Genomic DNA, 15,291 nt, shown 5'->3' with positions numbered 1-15,291 from the left:
AAATGAAAGTGTCATTAGTAAACCTTCAAGTACTGACTATTCCTAGTCTTGAGTTCCCACTAACTTAGAGGTGTTGATTAGGTTCCAATGCAGTGCGAGTCCACAACCAAATCTATTTGCAAATTCAGAAGGGCCTGCTTCAAATTCGTCTGCAAATGTGTGGACTCTGCTTACAAAACCCACATGAATGATCCCAAAGCTTTGATAAAAACAACAGAGAAGGAAAAGGAAACCACTTATTGGTACTAAAGCCTTTACTGTAATAAACCAAATATATTTACAATTTATACAAATGTTTAACCTTCAACAAAAATACAAAAAAACATTTCACAAGATGCAAAACCAGGAAACAAGTTCATTGGAGACAGCACTGCTCTACGAAGCACAGAATGTGAGGGGAACCGCAAGGAACAGGAAGGTAATCTCGGCAGATCACACAGACAGACAGGAACAGGCTCTGCCTACACCCCTTGGCCCCTCTGTCCACTCTGCCTCAGTGCTCCGTTTGGTCTAGGTAGATAGGTGACCTTCAGCTGATAGACTCGTCGCCTCCTCTCTGTAGACTCAAAGTAGTTTCATGTCAAGGTTTGGAAACAGGTTTTCGTGGCTTTCTTTTTCCTTTTAAAGTTACAACTTTTCTATTTCTACAAATTCTCAAAACATTTTGGCCCGATTCAACTATAAATGTTATACCACATCATGTTTTCAGTAGATGACTTCATAGACTGTAGCCTTCTTGTCCCCTGAGCCAGTAACTATGTACTTATCATCCACAGAGATGTCACAGCTAAGCACGGACGAGGACTCTTTGGACTGGAAGAGAAAACAATGGGCACAGTTTTAATGGGAACAGAGATGCTCAGGGCCCCTGCTCCTCCCTGAGATGCCTTTACTTCTGGAGTCCTGGAGAATGCCCCAATCAAACGGTCATTCTGGGCAAGGAGCGCTGACCTACTTACCTGGAATATACTAGCTCCGTAGGGGGTCCGCCACGCATTGAGGAGGTTGTCTTTGCCAGTACTCACAAACCATTTACCTAGAGTTCGCAAAGGAACATGGAGGTAAACAAGATTAAAATCCCTCCTTAGCAACCTGTACTTCATCAAACTCAGAGCATTTCTAATCACGAACTATCATGTCTGAGCACTTGGCTAGGATGGGAGTAGAGAGAGCAGGTTTTATTTTTTATTTTTTTTTATTTTATTTTTTTCCAATTTATTTATTTTCAGAAAAACAGTATTCATTATTTTTTCACCACACCCAGTGCTCCATGCAAGCTGTGCCCTCTATAATACCCACCACCTGGTACCCCAACCTCCCACCCCCCCGCCACTTCAAACCCCTCAGATTGTTTTTCAGAGTCCATAGTGAGAGAGCAGGTTTTAAATCCAGGCTCCACTGTGAACCGTCTGTGGTCTTGGGTTTTGTCTAAGCAGTGGCAGGGACCGTGTCAGCCCCACAAGCCACCGGATACACTTCAGACAGGATCACATCCAGCACACAGTGGGTCCTCAAATAGTGAATCGATAAAGCTGCTGACCTTGTAATCTGTTTCCTCACAATGAAATGGGACTAGGAAGGATTAAACGACAAACTTAAGAAAAATGCCAGACATGATATGTGGCACACAGAATGTGCTCGTGACTAACAGCTACTCCATCCATCTCGAGGATAAATATTTGACTCCACGTGAATTTCTCTCTTCATCTTCACTGCAGAGTAGAACATTGTGGGGCAAGCGGAGTATGCCCTTCTCTGATCCTAGTTCCCTACCCTGCTCAGTCCATAACGACTTCCAACATGGCTGCCCCAGGCTTCTAAAAACCTTGCCCCCCTACAGAGTGGTAACTAATTGCCCTCCACCTCTGCGCTTAAAAAAATAATAATAAATCTGTGTCAAAATCTTGTATTAGGCAACTGCATCCCAGGGACTTTTCTCTCATTAGGAAAACAGGCTGAAATGGACATCACGATGCTCTGAGGGACATATTAAGACAACAGAATTATTGCATCCAGCTGCTCAGAGAACATTTTTTCCAGACGTGATCTCTACTGTATTTTTTTTTTTAGAAGTATTTTCCATTGAGGCCATTGGTGTCCTCCAGTTTCCTTTCAGCTCAACTCACCACAATAAGCAAATTTTAGGGATAGCACACAGCTCTCATGGAGATGCAGCTGGTACTTGTCAGGCTTATTCACGTGAAGAACTTCCACATTGCTACTCTCCATGCCCACGGCCAGCCACTCCCCAGTTGGACAGTATCCAAGGGAGAAGATCTGTAGGAAGCAGAACAGGCTTGCTGGTGATTTTGCCCAATAAACCGAGAAGTGAAATGGCAACAAGAAACGAGTAGAACAGCAAGAAGAGGGGGATGTAATCCGCAAACTCTGGATTGCAGTAAAGTCCACAAGATAAGAGACCCAACACAGACCAACCAAGTGTTAAACACCTTTATGAAAACAAACAGAAAGCTTGGAATACATACATCACATGTGATGAAATTATTCTTTTAATACTTTTTAAAGTTTACTTAAAGCCTCTGCCTTCAGCTCAGGTCATGATCCCGGGGTCCTGGGATTGAGCCCCACATCGGGCTCTCTGCTCGCCAGGGAGCCTGCTTCCTCCTCTCTCTCTCTGCCTGCCTCTCTGCCTACTTGTGATCTCTGTCTGTCAAATAAATAAATAAAAATTTAAAAAAATAATAATAATATGACATTTGTGTGTATATGTATGTTTTAACGTGGTCCTTGTCTTCTGCAGATACTAACTGAAATGCTTGTGATGAGATGACATATGTCTGGGGTTTACTTTAAAACAACCCAGTGTTTGGGGGCAGGAATGATATGGGAGACAAGTCATGGGTTCACAACTGTAAAGCTGGGTGACGGGCAAGTGGGCTTTATTGGACACTTCTCTGTACTTCGATATATGTAACGACAGTCTCTGCACTCATGTACACTTGAAATGTTCCATAAGTTGTTTTTTTTTGTTGTTGTTTTTAAGGCAGACGGTAAACAGTACCCTAACTCATACTGGGAAAAGGGCTGGAATGAGTAAGACTCTAAGAAACTCCACAAAAGATTAACAGGGACATGAAATTTAGTAATATGCATAGCTGTACACAAGTAATGATCAAAAGAACAATTCCACCCACAGAAGACACTTAAAATGGCACTGTCTTTCCCCAAACAAGTCTAGATTCAGACGCTCACCATCTAACTCATCCCCACAACCCACGAAGTTGCCATTTCATATCATTTCAAACCTCCATCAATCTAGTCAGCCACGAGTCCCTTTTCCCAGGGATGTATAATAAAATGGGCATCCACAGAGACACGACTGCATTTTTTTAAGCTCCCCGATGCAAGGGAAATGAATTAACTTTCAGAGCTGTTGTGATTTTTCTCGACTCCTTGTGATAACCCTGCCTATTTCTCAAGCTGTCTTTTTATATGTGAATCAAATAATCCTCTCTCACCCCCACATTGGACGGTGGGAATATGTTCTAACAGGTCAAACCACAGGTTCTTCACTATACGAGTTCCTTCAGTGACATGGTCCATAAATAAAAGTAACAGGTCTTAACTGATAGGGTTCTAGAAACCACTCTAAACATTTCAGGGATGTTGCCTGTCTGTCCGCGGGGGTTGTTTTTGTTTGTTTTAAATCGGCATCTCAAAGTCACGACTGGTGCCTTTTTCTTACTATGGTGGGGTGTAAAGGGAGGGAGAAGGAGGCCACGGGCAGACCAGCTCAGAGATTCCCAGGGTGGGGGCGGGGAGGGGGGAGCTCGTCACCTGTGAGGTGAAGTCGTGCTGCTGCAGCTGCCGCCCCTCGCGCAGGTCCCAGGACCTGACCGTGTTGTCCAGGCCGCCCGTCCAGAGCTTGGTGCCGTCGTTAGAAATGTCAATACAGCTGGCCCCGTCTGTGTGGCCCTGGAATTGCCTGATAAAACAAACCAGATTGAATAATGATTTCCTGCCAGAGCTCAAGGTAAACACTGTTGTGTTGTTAGTTTTGGACTCAGTGTGTGTGTGTCATCTCTTCAGTGTCTGCTGATGTGCAAGATCACACTAACCTTCCCCTGAGGAGGAAACGGCACCTGCAGATTTTCCTTTTCTTTTTTCGTGGTCCAAGTGCTAAAGATGTGGAATGCCATTTTAGGTCATCACACGGGAGAACTTAAATACGCTCTTATAGCTCTTCTTACAAATCGTCTGGAAGGGAAAATTCCTCCCAGGTCTGGAAAAGTGTTTGAGTGTTAAAGGAAAAAAAAAAAAACAACAAAAAAAAGACAAACACACAGAATCCCGAGTATACTGTGTAAAGAAAGATGTAGGCCTACAACACAACATTAGGAGCTCGGGGTCCAGAAGCACTTACTTTTCCATGAGTGAATCCATAGGGTGATGCCCTACACGGCAACAAAGCATGAGCTCACATATTTACTCAACCTTGCAAAGTTTTAAAAACCTTGCTTTCTGGATTAGAAACAGTCCTGTATTAGGAAATCTGGACTCCCGGAGACAAAGGGTCATGTTGGCCTCCTGACTCAAGGGCCATCATGAGACAAAGCTAATTGCTGAGGCTGACCCATGGGCCCCTCGGCAGGGACCCTGCCTTGAAGTGGAGCACAAGGTTGTTCTCTTCAAGGGAACTCTGGTGCTTTAGTCAAATAACACTACCAAAACCAATCAACCAACAGAGGTTTGCAGAGCACAGATGCTCTGCCAGGCCAAAGGCGGGTGGTTTGCTGAGGGAGAGGCTAAGGTGAACCACTGCAAGGCTGGTGATCTGTGGATCCAGACCCAGTTTTGATTGCCAAGAGGGAGCCAGCAGGGACGTGACCAGAACAGGCCCAATCACTATAGTGAACCAGAGGGGATGCATGAGAATGGCTCGGGAATTTCAACACCCGAAGTTTCTAGGTCTGTTCTTCCTCTAAGTTCCCCTCACTTTACTGTTCCCACAGAACTCCAAACTTTTAAACTGAGCTTAGAATTTGAAGAGCGTGGAAGACAAGATAAAAGCAGCACTTGCCCTGAATTCTGAGACCAGATGACAACTATCGCTTCAAAAACTATTCCTCTAAAAATTATTCTCAATGTCCATCTTAGTCCTCTCCCCCTCATGCACCTGACTGATCCCACCCCATCCCCTGCACACATACCCCAACCAGCCCCACTTTCCTCCAAGACTCCGCACAAGTCACACAGGACTACTGAAGTCCCAGACCCGTCTTTTGAAAGTTCTACTATTCCTTTCCTCAAACTTTTACTCCTTGACTAAAAATGGTTTTCTCGACAGACTTGAGCCGCCTGGTGGGTGCTCCTCCAACCTCCGTCCACAAATCTTGGTCCTACTTTCAGGTTCCTAGAGGGGAGGTGCTGACCGTGCTGGGTCTCGGTCGGTACCGAGATATTCAGCGGACTCTATGACACCCTCTCTCACAGAGCAGCTGTTAGCCACACGTGGCCAACCCAAAGTGAGCAAGAAATTCGTAAAGCACTACCCCATTATATCCAGCAGGTGTTTACTCCCGGGGGCTGAAAGAGAGCAGGAATTCAGAGCACAGACATGAGAAAGCATGGCTGCATGGCATCTTGTCTCCCCCGCACCCGACTATGTGAGCCAGGCAGGCAGACTTAACCTTTCTCTGCCTCAGGTGCCTTACCTATAAAATTGGGATAACAGCAGTGCAGATGTTATAAGGATTAAATGGATTAATATTTTAAAAGCCCTCAGAATAAAAATTTTGAAAGTTCTTTTTATTAATTTTTTTGTTTTTTAAAGAAGAAAGAAAAGAAAAAACAAACAAACAGCAAACACTGGTTAGGCTAAAAGTTTGAAGGGACTGTCTGCTCTATCTACTTGTGTCCATTCTGCTCATTCTGAGCTGCCCAGAGCATGACTAGAGAAAACAACAGCAACAGCATCAGCCACATGCAGGGACAGAGGCTGACTTGGTGACACTGACTGGATTCCTATGGAGAAGGTTTGGAGGGAGACTAAGCTTCTATGACTTTGAAAATCCATCCCTTCGCTCCGGCACAGGAACCCAAAGCATCAAAGGAGCCCTGCTAAATCATCCACCAGGCTACCACCACACCATAAACAAAGAGCATTACTGAGCAAAGAAAATAGGGAACGAAAAGGTTGAACACAAGCCAGGTTTACCTGGGATGTTTAACTAGTGCTTCCCTTTGTAAAGACTGTTCTATAACATCTCTGGTGTGGACTCTGACTTCAACAGAGAGAAGGAGCTGGTCAGAACCAAGGAGAGACACAAAGGTGGCAGGACTGTGGCTGTCACCACAGTTAAGAGGACAGACTATAGGAAGGCAGGCTCATTCCTGGTTGGAACGACACCTGGACAGCACTGATTTAGTAAGTGAGAAACATGCATACTTTAAAACAATTTTGTGGGTGAATTTCACAGAATCTCCCTCTTAAAATAAAAAAATCACTTATTTGACAGAAAGCCTGCACTCACAAGCAGGGGGAGCAGCAGGCAGAGGGAGAGGAGGCAGCAGGGTTCCCACTGAGCAGGGAGCCAGACTCTAGGCCCGATCACAGGACCCTGAGATCATGACCTGAGCTGAAGGCATCTTGAGCCATCCAGGCACTTCTGGAATCTCCTCTTCTAATGTCCCTCTGTGGATTTTCTGTTATCCTTTATCACTCTGTTCCTGTTACCCCAACAAGGTTCTAGCCAAATCCAAAAGCACCTAGTATCCAGGACCCTCCGTACCACCACGTAATCCATGGTATGTTTGCTACCCCTTGGCAAAAGTCAGGAATATTTTTTGAATAAGTCCAGCATCTGTAAGTGGCTAGAGAATGGGGGTGTTAGAGAGGTAATAGAAAGTGTGGAGGATACCGAGCATGGCAGCAAGGCTGTAAGCCCCCCAGAGGGCAGCGTCAGTTTTGTCTTCACACTCCCAATACCTAGCGCTCTAAGATCAGCACACAGGAGGCTCTTCCCATGCGCTGAGGGCCTGCATGAAGCCTGAGAAGCAGGAGGCCTTCAGGCCCAGGTACCCAAGGAGGGAACCCCCACCATAGAAAACCAGAGATGCTCACCTCACCAGCGTCTGGTTGTGCAGATCCCAGACGGCGATGTTACCGTCACTGCAGCACGAGAAGCAGACCTTGGAGTCGGGGCTGATGGCCAGGGCATAGCACGCAGGGGCCGAGGACGTCAGCTCTGCCTTGATGCGTGGGGTCGGAGCCGCCAGGTCCCAGATGGACAGAGTACTGGCCTCCCCTCCCACAATGAGGGTACAACCGTCAGGGAGCAATTTGCAGGAACGGATGTAGTTATCCCTGTTCTGTGAAATAAACATAGCTCCATTGCTATGATGTATGATCAAGCAATAACAATACCATGCTCTCTAGCTGCTATCTTGATTTTTGACTTGAAAAAGTGGTATTTCACAGACACCAGCAGGGCAAGAGTTCTCTAGCAAAGACTGAGATCCAATTGTAACTTTCCCCTTTGAAACAGTCAACAAAACAAACTCCAAGGCTCGCTCATGGGCAAACACTTAGATGGAACTTTTCCTGACATCCAGTTTCCTGCTGAGTAGAAAGAATCGAAATGATCAGCAGATGCGAGGTATGTGAGCACACACTTCTCTGTGAAGAAACCACTTTTCAAAGCTAGTTTATAAATCTCTGACCTCATCACCCTCCCTTATTTACTATTTGGAAAACGCAGACCTGCTGCCTATGTTCTGGTTTTCATCACTTTTGAATCTCTACCTAAGGCTTGCGTGGACTCTTCATTAGTCACGGGATCCTTCCTAGGACTTGAACAGAGCTGCTTCCTCAAGGGGTAACACGGCTGCTGCCATATTCAAGCCTCTCAGTCCAAAGAAATTGATAAAAGAGGGCATCTCTCTATCAAAACCAGCACATATTTAAAAAGGAAGGTGGGAGGGGCATGTGGGTTGCTCAGTCAGTTAAGTGTCTGACTCTTGATTTCGGCTCAGGTCATGATCTCAGGGTTGTGGGATCAAGCCCTGGCATCGGGCCCCGTTGCTGGGCATGGAGCCTGCTGAAGATCTGTTCCCTCTCCCTCTGTCCAGCCCCACCTCTTAAAAAGAAAGGTGGGACCTAAAATGACCCTCCCCTCCCTTAAAGAAATAATTGCTATCCTTCAACCCAAATAGAACTGAAGTTCTCCCTATGCTTTGACCATGGCCTATTATTCAAAGATGAGAAAAAACTTTAAGCACGTAAATTTCAACAAAGGTGATGAGGGTCACAAAATACTCTTACTATTATAGAATGTCGGCCTATGTTGAAACATGTTGAAATTACATTAATGGAGATTTTTTAAAATTATCTGATTAAAAAGCAAATCAATAACTACTAGAGAAAAAAAAGCTGTTGTATTTCAAAAAACACTGCTGTTCTTCTTTTTGAAACCTCTGGCTCCAGAATCCTCGGCAGTGGCTGGGCAGGCAGTGGGTAAACCACACCCGCCACCACAGCGGAGTGTGGGCAGGCTCCATATCGGGGGTGAGGTGGCCCTGATTCTGCTTAAGGCCAGTGGTACATGGGCTGTAAAATCTGGGCTCACAGTTTATAGAGATCAGAACATGTCCCAACATGTTCTGTGATGCTGAAAAATGCAAAGCCGTATTCTCCTACCCTGGGAGCAGGCTGATGAAGTAGGGTGCTCCGGGAAAGCTTTCTCACCATTCCCGTTTTGCTGGCGGCCGCCCCGTTTTCTGGCACCGTGATCTGTTAACCTTTCCTGAAGCTAAGGTAATAAAACCCAGCCAGCCCTCCCAGGTCTCCCTGAAAACACAGACCCTGTTCAGAATACTTTTTTTATGCCATGTTATCAAATGTTTACTATTCAATATTTATCCGAAGGCTGCAGGGAAATTAAAAGTTGAGTGGATTGCAGGGCTCAGAGTCCGGGCCCGGCTGTGCTTGCATGCATTAAATGGGAAACCCCCTTTTGAATACACCCTCAAACAAGGGCAGCTTCTGTAAACTACTGTAAAATATTTTTTAAAAGAAGTCCCCCAACTCTGGGATTTAACCACCCAAAGAGCAACAAATGAAGCCTTCACATTTCAGGGAGAGGGATGGGGGCGGGGGGGGCGCTACACAGCTAACGCAGGAAACAGAAAGGGCTTCCATTTCCTCATAATGGGAATAAAACCCAGGCCCAAACAGCCATTTCCTTATTGAGTCTCCAGGGAGACATTACCCTCGTGCGCCAGTTCCTGTTCGCTCACCAGACAGTCGAGCTGAGAGACGGGGCTCTTGTTGCCGGGGTGGCTGATGTCCCAGACCTTGACGCAGCCCTTGCCGCCCGTGTACACGTGTCTCGTGGGGTTGCTGATGGTCACCGCGCACACCACCTCCCCGTGGTTCAGGGTGTTGATCTGGCGCGCGTGCCGGGGGATTCCGGGTCCGATGAGGGCGTCGGGGGGGAAAGGGACAGGCTGCATCTGGCCGTCTGCGGTGACGTGGAAGGAGTACGCACTTTGGGAAAGGGGGCGGTTGGAGAGAAAGACGGGAGAGAGACAGAGAAAACGTTTATCATAAAGCAGTTGGCCAGTAGCTCAGCAGCATCTATGAGGAGGACAAAGAAGGGAACAATTTTCCCAAGGATTTTCTTGGAATCAATAGAAGCTAAAGTATTTACCAAAGGAGCAAATTTAAAATACGTGACAGAAGTCTAGAGAGTACCAATGTACCAAAGGACAGGTACATTGAACTTTATTTTTTAAAAATTTAATTATTTTTCAATTGTGCCTAACCATTCCATAAGGCATTCCTTCCAATCACATATAAAATGCTAACTACGCTTCCAAATTAACATAAAATACCTCCCTCCATGTACCTTGTGAAATTGTACGATTTCCTAGCATAATTTTAAATGATTATTTTTTATGCTTCAGATGAAGCCCTTAAGAACTCCTTAAGAAGCCCTTAAGAACTCACATAGTAAACAGTATATTTCAACACTGACAGACAAAAGCAGTTTTCTAAATGCACCAGCTTCAGGCTTGAATTTATTCTCTTTGGCATAATCAAGAGAAAATAATAAAAGATTCTCCTACATCAAATAGGTTGGTGATAGATTTCAACTTTTCTCCTTGACAATCTCCATCTCCCTTGGCCACGAACCCACTTCATCTAAGGCAGCAAAGCTTCTCTCCCCAGCTTTACCACATTCTCACCACGGAGACGTACAAGGCTCAACATACACGAGCTGCGGGGAGGCATTAAGCTCATAACTTCCCAGAAAGTGGCTCTGGGAGATGTAGAAGCTCTCTGTACTTTTGGCTCAATTTTGCTACGAACACAGAACTGCTCTAAAAAGTAAGGTTTATTAATTAAAAGAAAAAGAACTTTAAGGGGGGTGCACTGGGTTCCTGCCTGCCCTCTCTTCTCATTTCTTCCTACTGCTCTTAACTGTGAGCAAGGTAATGAGAGCTCCACCAGCCCTTGGGGGCCACAGCTGTCTCTGAAGTTGGGAATCAATTGCTGAAGGAAGTAGAACCCAAAGAAAGGGTGCAGAGGCCCTGGTGACACTATGGGGCTGTGATACCTGCCCTGTGCTGCCGACAGCCGGTATCTTTTATGGGAGAGAGAAATAAACTTTTAATGTTACTTTAAGATCTTGTTTTCCTCCCCTGTTCAATACGAACAAACCTAATCCTAGGACATTCTTGTTTTTACCCCGAAATCTTAAAGCATATTTTCTGCCTTAAAATCTAATGATTTAAACTCCAACACTAATATCACACTCATTATAAAACATGCACAAGGAAAAGATACTTTAGAGGATGAAAGATATAGAAGTGCTAATATCTACCCCCAACATCCAAACAGATGGATTTATGGATTTTGAAGAGCACTGCTTTCATTTTATTCTTCTCTGAAGCATCACTAGGCATTCTAGTAGTTCAACATGAAGCCTTTTCTATAGGTCTGCTTACATAACAAATGAACTATGTAGAGTTTCCTCCTTCCTGTGACCCTCTGGGATAATTCTGGGCCCTTTCTGGAACTTGTCATTGGCACCTTGCAGTCCCTTTACAGATCTGAAGACTATGGGTATTAACACAGAACTCCAATTTTCATTTTAATGCTAACTCAAATTTTGTAAAATAACTTAGCATGCACAAAACAGAAAACTGACACAGGATACCAGGTTTCCAACCTGCTTGCACATAAAACCTATGTACTTCCCTAAGCTTGAGAAGAAAATATATGCTATTATTTTTGCTCTATGAAAGGAAAATAACAAATACGTAAAGGCTTGAGAGAGAACTTCCCCTTCCCCCAACCAAGACATGATCTTAAATATTTTATGTTATTTCCTGACAAACTGGTTCAGCAACTAATATTATGTGGTTAGCTGGACCAATTCCTTAACATTACTCTTAATTTGATAATTGAGCACATAATGGGAACCCTATAGAATGTCCTAGAAAATAAATATGCATATAGAACAACTATAGGTCAAAGCCCTTACAAGAAAACAAGCCACTGAATCCCCTATTTTTTATGCAACAGTACCCTTTGGAGTCCTTAGTAATATCTCAAGCCCACATGATTTTAATACATGTGCATTGGAGTTAACAGAACCTATGCCATTTATTATGGGATATTCGGAGCTGGAATCAAATAGCACTATATGGCCCTTGAAGACGGGACCACCATAAGAACTGGAGTTTAACTTTATTCATGTTCTAGAAGAATTCTTCAAGGTCTAGTAGCAATTATGTGACCCCTAAGCTGGGTCTGAAAATGACAAAGAACTAGGTAAAGCTGGAGAAATGACCAAAGTGTTTTCATGAAACAATCAAATGGAATGTATTTGGTTAGAACAGTGCCTGATGTGGGGAGAGAACTTGCCTCTTAAAGCTCTCTGTGTGAGAATAATGGCACATGTGAAGGTCCGTTCCTCCATCGGCCATAAATCAAGGTGGGCGCCTCCAGGTAGGCAAACTCCCCATCAGGCACCCTTTTAGCAATTCTGGAGTTTTAGGGGAAGAAAATTTTACCTTGCATCACTTGGAACCCCTCTTTTTATGGAGTTCAGCGTTCCAGATTAAAACAGATGCACAGAGTGTAGACAGAGAGCTGTACACCCATTTTTGGAAGACACCCGTCTCTCTCCCAGGTGTCTCCTTTAAACACACAGGAGGTCTGTGATCATCATACCGAGGCAATTTAAAATTGATTCACAGAGCAGTGAACTGCTGCCAGAAGCTGGGAACATTTCTGGGTCCCCGGGGAAATGCACATGGATGTTAATACATCAGTCACAGGGGGCCTCACAGGAAGCTGGTGCCGCCTGCGGCGCTGGAGAGCCTAATCAAATGAACAAACCAGAACGACACAAAGGGCTGATGGGTCTCAAAGAGGGATCAACTGGAAGGAAAAACCAAGGGAGCCGACGAAAGTCTGGAATTAGTTATACACCTACAGGAAGTACAAGCATATCACTGAGCAAAGGCCCCACTGATGGCATATCATGACGACGTTACAGACATCCCAGAAGGAAACAGGAGATCCTCTACTTATTGAAGAACTAGAAAAAGTAAAATCAACCAGGAAGGGGAATTTATAAACACGGAGCGAGGATTTATAAATATCTCCCAAGCCTAAATTCAGAAAGAGGCCGGCCACTGAAGAATGCATATGGAATGACTGGATTTATAGAATTTCAAACATGGGCAGAATTCATCTGTGATGTTAAGCCAGAGGGGGGTGGTTCCCATCAGCTACTGGAGAGGACACAAGAGGGGCTTCTACAGTGAAAACTCACTTAGCTATACACACGATTCACACACTTTTCTGTATGTCTATCTCAATTTTAAAAGCTGAAATTTGTTTGCTCAAGAAAAAGTCGAGAGGGCTCCTGACTGATGATTAAGTAGACGAGGTCCACGGCCTGGTCAGACTCAGGTGTTAAATGGACAGGAGATGCCTAGGCCATCCTTCCTGGCCTATCTGCAGCCTATTAGCATGTCCATTCCTGATCCACAGGACAGACATATAACCAAGTATGAGGGATGCAGGAGTTGCTCTAAGGGTGAAAAGAGCTGCAAAACCATTAAACACTGAACACCATGTTCCACACCTACAGGGCCTTGGGAGAATGGGAGCATCGGTATCAAACATACATGACTTAAAAAGAGTAAAGTGAGGGTATGCTGAATCAAGGGCTCTTTTATCAACCAGTGGGCGAGTGTGGGGACCAGGAATGCAGAAAGGGAGGAAGGTGCCGGGGTGTGCATCAGGAAAGCATGTGGCAATGACAAGGCAAAGGAAATCCATAGATCCTGACGGGCGAGAGTAGAGAGATAGCCCTTGGCAAAGAGGAGAAGAGGACACGTAGCTAGGACCGTGGCAAACTGTGAGGCAGAAAGGGTGAGTTCCTCGCAACCCTCATTAGGGGCAACACTGCTGGGGCCACCCACCTGCACCCAAGAAAGTCTCGGGGAACTCAGCCCCTGACCCAACCCAGCTTTCTGCACAAGTGCCCGCTGATCAGGACCAAATTCTGAAATCTGGTTGGAGAATTGAAAAGAATAAAGCCCCCTGGACAGCACAGATGTAAAAACTAAATGAAATCAAACTCTTTTGGAGCTGAGGACACTTTCTTTATTGGGCACACTACAAAGGTGAAGAAATTCAAAGGAAGGAGTCCCCAGCACCCCCACCCCCCACCCCGGGAAGCCTCTTGGGGACAGCGGCAAGCTAGAAAACAAGACTACGCTTTGGAGAAGCAGGTTGTTTTTCTTCCTAGCAGACTGGTACTAATAAAACTATGCTGTGCTCTGTGGCCAACGGAAAACAGGTGTTTACAGAGTCGTCGGTTTGCTGGAAATAGACAGGAACAGCAGCAGTGGGATCCAGTAAATGGTGATGAAGAACCATGGCCCCGGAGATCATGGCTGCAGCCAAGACCCCGCCGCCTGTGGACTTGGCACTCTCAATGGGGAAGCTCGTGCTGTCTTAACAAGTATCAAAAATCCAATCATGTCAGAAACCCTCACGTGCTCTTCGGGGCTCGCCAAGCCCTTCACGATATGGCTAGGCCTCAGTTCATGTGACCGCCCTGCATCCGAAACTCCCTGCCACATGGGATGACGGGCCAGTCCCCTAAAATACCACACGCTGTCACGCCTCCCAAGTTGTGCACAAACTGTTCCCTCTGGCCTGGAATAGCACTGCCTCCCTCCTTAGTGCTTGTCACTTGTTCTCCTTCTCAGTCTGCCACAACCTCCCCAGGAGGGACGATTCTTTTCCAGGGTGCTGGCTCTTCCTGTAAGTCTCGGCTACGGCACGTATCACGCTGTGGATGGCTGCACGTGTTTACACTTCTCATTCGGTGTCTTGCCACAGCAGAGTTTTCAGAGAAAGGTGGGCTGATTTCGCCAGGTGGCTGGCACTCAGTACCTGAATCTCAACGCCTCATCATCGTACCCTACTCCCTTAGAAATAGAGGCACAGAAGGTCGCTCTGGCAAGGAGAGTAAGCTACAAGAGAGTAGAGGGTCCTCTAACCACCTGCGTTGTGCCAGCAAACTTTCCCCAAGAAATTTCCAGTTGTCCTATCAAATGTCACAAAGAGATAGTACCAACATTCCCGAGGGGGGAAACTGGTCCCTAGAGAGCCTATCTGGACCAAAACAAAAGGCAATGAAAGCAACCACAGTGATGGAGTGAAATCCATGGCCCTTCCCCAAGTCAGCAGAGCCCAATGGACATGGGACCCTTCCAGAAGCTTCCACAGGTCACAGGCAGAAAAGCGTGATCCTGTGCTGGCAGCTTAAAAGCATACCAAAGAGTTAAAAAAAAAAAAAAAAAAGGTGAGGAGACAGATTAGAGGTTTAGCTAGTCACTAATAAAATGTGGGGGCACAGGTAACTTACTTGTGCCTCATCCCTATATTTACACATGCCCTTAGAAAACTTGCCCACTAAACACGACTGCGGAGGTGTGGTGTAAATGAAGCTGTGTAAGAAAGTACTTCGAGAAAAGCACGATACACAACATAAATTCAACCTCTGGTTCTCGTGTCAGGAGGTAGCTCTTAATCCCTTATTATTTGGAGAGAAGCAGCAGCAGCGCAGGGGAGGGTCACTGGCCCACTTGGCTAGTAAGTGGAAGGCCCACGATTCAAGTTCAGGGCATCAAGGGCAGGCCTGCCACAAAAGTAGAGCTCTTGATCTTCACCCTAGCTTCCCACTGGCACTACACTGGGCATTATCATCTTCTCGAGAGGGAAAACACGTGCCCATC

The 15,291-nt window shown here is 45.6% G+C and overlaps 1 protein-coding gene across 4 annotated transcripts in view; it reads right to left on the bottom strand.

Annotated features, from left to right (window-relative positions):
* Positions 1-236: 236 nt before the first annotated feature.
* The window catches only part of TLE1 (TLE family member 1, transcriptional corepressor), an 86,278-nt gene continuing 71,223 nt past the window's right edge, over positions 237-15,291 (bottom strand). For all 4 annotated transcript variants that reach the window (XM_044265825.1, XM_044265827.1, XM_044265829.1 and 1 more), the window contains exons 15-20: positions 9,259-9,508; positions 7,085-7,332; positions 3,799-3,946; positions 2,127-2,277; positions 960-1,036; positions 237-813 (exon numbers count right to left, since the gene is read on the bottom strand). In XM_044265825.1, coding sequence (XP_044121760.1) covers positions 706-813; positions 960-1,036; positions 2,127-2,277; positions 3,799-3,946; positions 7,085-7,332; positions 9,259-9,508 — 982 coding nt within the window. In that variant the 3' untranslated portion in view covers positions 237-705. The remainder of the gene's footprint in view (positions 814-959; positions 1,037-2,126; positions 2,278-3,798; positions 3,947-7,084; positions 7,333-9,258; positions 9,509-15,291) is intronic.

The sequence above is a fragment of the Neovison vison genome, chromosome 9 (genome assembly GCF_020171115.1).
Source record: "Neovison vison isolate M4711 chromosome 9, ASM_NN_V1, whole genome shotgun sequence".
NCBI lineage: Eukaryota > Metazoa > Chordata > Mammalia > Carnivora > Mustelidae > Neogale > Neogale vison.
Note: the sequence above shows the minus strand (reverse complement) of the source record. Positions and strands in the feature narration are given on the sequence as shown.